At 47.1% G+C, this 5105-nt stretch overlaps 1 protein-coding gene across 1 annotated transcript; it reads right to left on the reverse strand.

The window, feature by feature from the left end:
- Positions 1 to 798: 798 nt before the first annotated feature.
- Positions 799 to 3622, reverse strand: LOC123046308 (transport and Golgi organization 2 homolog). The gene is made up of 5 exons (XM_044469633.1): positions 3384 to 3622; positions 3091 to 3286; positions 2404 to 2607; positions 1247 to 1441; positions 799 to 1078 (listed from the first exon to the last, which is right to left on the reverse strand). The coding sequence occupies exons 1-5, from the start codon at positions 3464 to 3466 to the stop codon at positions 944 to 946; spliced, it is 813 nt and encodes a 270-aa protein (XP_044325568.1). The 5' UTR covers positions 3467 to 3622; the 3' UTR covers positions 799 to 943.
- Between the last annotated feature and the right edge of the window lie 1483 nt (positions 3623 to 5105).

Here is a 5105-nt window from a genome sequence, read left to right on the forward strand (position 1 = left end):
ACGATTAGTTTAATCTCTACTATTGTTGTCATGATTTATCTTCTATTCATTCGGATTAAATCTCATAGTAATTTGCTCATGTTTCCAACAAAGCTTTCGTTTTCAAGGGGCCGTCAACGACAACTGTATCATCAGTTTCATTTTGAATGAAAGAAATTGGGAGCTCTGCTCCTTAATTAAAAAAAGACGAAAAACAAAACATGGGGGTACAGTGGACTTCAACGACTTTGAGATTGCAATGCATCGATTTCTGCTTTCTGAGTCACAACCACCGTATTATACAATCGTCTGCCTCTCGCCGTCACCGCCATCGGTCCACCTCGTCTCCGGTGACCTTAGGGTCATGGTGGCGCGATGGATCTCGGCTCTTGCCAACGGAAGGACTTCGTTTTCAGTTGTTTCTTGGTTTGTGTCCTGCTTAGGAAGACGAGATGACGGCGACTCCCTAAAGATGGAATAAGGTTCTCCATGTTTAGCTTATGTCCCGATGGTGTGTCTAACATCATCGGTGGACGTGTGTCTCCGGCAGATCCGTCCTTTGGATTTGCTCGGATCTGGTCGTAGTTCATCTACGTTCATGTGTTTTCAGTTTGGATCCTTCCAATCTACGCTGCTCTTCATGGGCGGCGATTGTTGTTCTGATGTGCTGGTCCTATAGGGCCTTAGCACGACTATAGGGCCTTAGCACGACGACTTTCTGACTGTCTACTAAAACAAGTTTTGCCTGGCTCCAGCAAAGGAGGGGCAATGACGGCGGCGCCCCTTCGGCTCGCTTCAGTGCTTGTAGTCGTCGCTAGGTGGTCTACAGATTTAGATGTAATTTTATTATTTCTGGTGTTCGTTGTTCTGTCTTCATAGATCGAAAGTTTTCTAAAAAAAATAGTCACAACCACCGGTATTATGCAATCGTATCTACCACCCTCAGTTTCCCTGTGCAAGTCTTCTATTGTGCCATCTCCATTTCAAACTGTACTACATTCTCATTCCACAAGCTGCTGGCCAGGGACCTCTCGTAGAAAGTTACCTCACCATCCAGTTTCACCCCAATGGCCGCCATGCTTCGTGTCCCGTATCTTGCCTGAGAAATCAGATAGATATTTCAGCATCTCCATGCTCAATACAATTGCCAAAGAGAGAAAGTCGACCTGTTACATGGCAGGCATTTGTGCGAGCAATCTGCACCATCGATGTAAAGTGCTGTTTGCGTGAAACAACGTCTTGATATTACTCAGCCTTACAGATTTACCTGTCCCTTTTTCGTGTCGATGAATATAGAGCTCAACTGGTATTCCCAGTCAGGATCCACGCCAGTGTCAGGCACCGCAGATCTGTCAGTCTTGGCCGTATCTGTCATCAGTTCTTCAACCATCTGCTTCAAAGAGACTTCTGCGTCATCATGTGCTGCAAGAAATCTGTTGAAGTTCTGTCCCAAGCGCAACACCTGTAGGATGAGAAAAGAAAACGATGCCTGAAACTAGTACACAACTCTAGCTCGGGAAAAATTAGACTTGAAGCAATCAGAAGATAAGACTCTCTGGGTTTCCTCAGAATTTGTCCGTTTGTATATTTATCAGTATATGAAATGGTGCATAAAACCTGCTTATCACAAGACAGTGCACTTATAGTGTTTAGAAACATGTATCATGTATGCATTCTAAAACTATAAAAGAGAACCCACTAAATACAGCTGTGAATTTTAGTTGACCACAGTATTCGCTCAATTAGATTCAGTTCCTCTTCAAGATAAAGGCAAACTCTTGTTTACGTGTTCTCTAAGAAAACCAAATGAACTTCAGTGGAAGCAAAGATAGATATCTAGACCAGTTGCCCAACTGCACAAGAATTTCAGATTGTACAGAATAGAACGGACTTGGAATATGTGAAGGTCAATTGCACAAAAAAAAGTCCATTTCCAATAAGCCCTCTGATCCATATTAATACTGAAGTTGTACTAAGTCAGCGACAATTAATATGGATAGGAGGGAGTGATAGTTTTCTGGATTATAGTACATTCAAATTAACCTGCAAAATTATGAACTCTTAACATACCAGACCAGTTTGTTAGTATTCATGGACAAAGTAACCAAAAATTAGTGGATTTTTTAATTCAACTTTAGCAGTAGACCAACAAATCTGGCCTAGAAAGCCTGTCATCACAAATCAAAAAATGAATGGCAGATTCACATAAACCACAGATGGAGCATTAAACTGGGGTATTGCAATTTTAAGTTTTAAGCCAGACAAGTTTGGTCACATGAAACTTCCACGAGGTGCCTGAATCTCAAGCATCTTGACTTCCTCTTTTTTTTGCAGAACAATAACTTGAGCATAGTAGCAGCAAAGAACTATCCAGAAAACATACAAAATCACACTCCTAGTCATGAGTACAGTTGTTGCATGTACCTTTGGCCAAGGGGAGTCAATAGCAGCATTAGAAAGCACATGACACCCAGGAGAAACTGTTTGAACCACAGGAGGGTCACCTGGCTTATTAGAGATGTACACCATGGTTCCTGAACGCACATCGGCCAATACAAGATTAAAACCATTGTACTGATCTGCTTCCTTTGCAATTTCAGTTGCATACTCCAATGGACCCTGCCTGCCCTATATCAAAAATATCACAGTAAAACAAACATAGTCAAGAACACAACATGGATTCCTTAAACAATAGTCAATGAGGTTGAAAGGATTGATGGAGGAAGACTGCAGAAAATGCAGTGACCTCTCATATGTAAGCAAAGTCAAATGAGCTGGTCACTTGCAAATTGAAGAGGTCAGTCAACAGGCAAACCTCCTATTTCGAATTTGAAAGATGAAGTTGAATCAGCATCATATGCCAGGATAACATTCGACACAACTGTGGCATGCTATATAATAGAATTATCTTGTATATACACATAGAAATTATGGTACACTAACTTTGCTTTTGGAGCTGTGGGCACACAAAAGAAGGGCTTATACCATTGGAGCATATGCAGAGCAGGATCACACATTACTCAGAATCTTAAGATACATCATGCAAGAAGCTGTTTTGAGTTCAACTACCGAAGGAACGGAGAAAACAGAGCAAATTTGAGAAGGTCGCACCTGGAGAAACCTGACGGGAAGCTCCCCTCTGGACCTCGCCCCAACCCGGGGGCTGGGCTCCCGGACGTTGGTCAGGAAGGCCAACTTCCCTCCCTTCGGGCACCCCAGCCACGTGCCCCCGCCTAGCTCGTCCTTGCCCCCGAGGATCTCCTCGCCCTCCCCCGCGGCGGCCCACCACTGCGCTGGCCGCGTCGGCCTTCACATAATTCGCGTGCGCACGATCAGAAGGATAGAGAGATTGGAACACGAAGCGGGGGCGGATCTGGGCTACGAGGGGGCGGGGGGCAGCGCACCTGGAGTGGTACTCGTCGCGGTTGAAGAGGAGGAGCAGGCCGTACGCCTGGTGATCCTGCCATGTCCACGCCGCGATGCACATGGCCGTCGGAATCGGGGGCTCGGTTCAGTGGAGAAGGCGAAAGGTTCGGGAGGTAGTCGGAAGACGTGTGTGCTCGCTGAACGCGGCGCCCGTCGTTGGGTAGAGCACGACGAGGACGGCCGACGGTGACCGGCGAGATGGTGTAATTACGGAAAGGTCCCTATAGAAGAGCGAATATATGTCCCAGGCCTAACCAGGGTCCAGATCGTTAGGCCAACTCCAACGCGTGACCCCAAACAGATGTCCGTCTTGTCCGATTTTCTTTTGTTTGGAGGTGTGGATGGGGCCGTGTCTGCCCGGATTTGGGTTTGCGGCGGCCGGGCGCCCAACGCGCGGCAGCATCCTCGATCGCATCTTGTCCCCGTGCATGCAAAAGCGAGAAACCAAGGATTTAAGCCGCGACCACGGTTCGCACTAGTTCACGCCGGCCGGCAACACAACCGGTGGCCTACAGTATGATGCCGGCAGCAAAGCCAGCGGCCGGCACAGGAGCCAGCCTTCGAAAAGGACATATTTCACGCTGGAAACAAAGCCAGCGGCCAGCACACGAGCCAGCATTCAAAATGAACAAATTTTGTCGCCGGCAACAAAGCCAACGACCGGCACAGGAGTCAGCCTTCAAAAAGGACCGCCATCGCGGCCATTGCGGCCGAGGTCTCACCTAGATCAGGCCGTCGTGGGCAAACATCTCCTTCTACAGATTCGTGAACCAAGCCTTCCTCTCCGGTGACATGTTGTTCTTGTCGACGATCATCAACGCTAGTGCCACCTCCTTGGCTTTTTGTGTCGGCATTGGTGACCTCGATCTCTAGCTTCTGGAGTTGAGTGGCCTCCATGATGTCAAGCTTCCTCTTCTTCACGGCCTCCTCCATGTCAAGCTTCTTGGTTTGAAGATCTAGGTATATCTTCATTTGCTCCTCCTTCCCTTTGCTCTTCCTCTCCTCCCGCATTTCCTTTTGGCTCATCATATCCTTCGAAGTCCCATGCAAGGCTATGGAAGACGCATCACGCTTCTCGTCGGACTTGGAGCTTGTCTTGCGCCTCGGCCTCTTGAGCACGTCTCCCACATCAGCCTTGGTTGTCGCCTTCTCTCCTATCTTCTTCCTACGAGCATTGTATTGGTCCTTGAACTTGGGGCAATCTTTGATAAGCACCCAACAATGCATGAGAGTGAATGGCTTGTCTTTGTGTCGGGCCTTGAAGGCTTCCAAAGATTGGAATGCCTACACAATCAAACATGCGGCCAACATGAAAGGACATAGAATGCATGAAACTTAGGTGGCATGCCAACATGAATGGACATATGATGGAAAAGAGAGAGCTTCATACCAAGTCACCAAGGCCTAGGCCGCTCACGGGACGGGCTTTGATGCTCTCTAGCGCGGCACAAAACTTGTTGCATTCTTGTTGGATGAATCTCTACCTTTTTTGGATTGAATTGATGCCTCGGGTGCTTGTGAATTGGTAGGGGGTCAAACTTTCTTCGCTCATGAAAGTTCTTGTGAACTCTTGTCCAAAAGGCGGCTCCTTTTTGCTCGGCACCTTTGATTGGATCTTGGTTGATTTCCTTCCAACTCTCGCAAATCAAAGTGTCCTTAGCTTGGCTATATGATCCCGTGTGAATGCTCTTCTTCCTCTT

The sequence above is a fragment of the Triticum aestivum genome, chromosome 2B, assembly GCF_018294505.1.
Source record: "Triticum aestivum cultivar Chinese Spring chromosome 2B, IWGSC CS RefSeq v2.1, whole genome shotgun sequence".
Lineage (NCBI taxonomy): Eukaryota > Viridiplantae > Streptophyta > Magnoliopsida > Poales > Poaceae > Triticum > Triticum aestivum.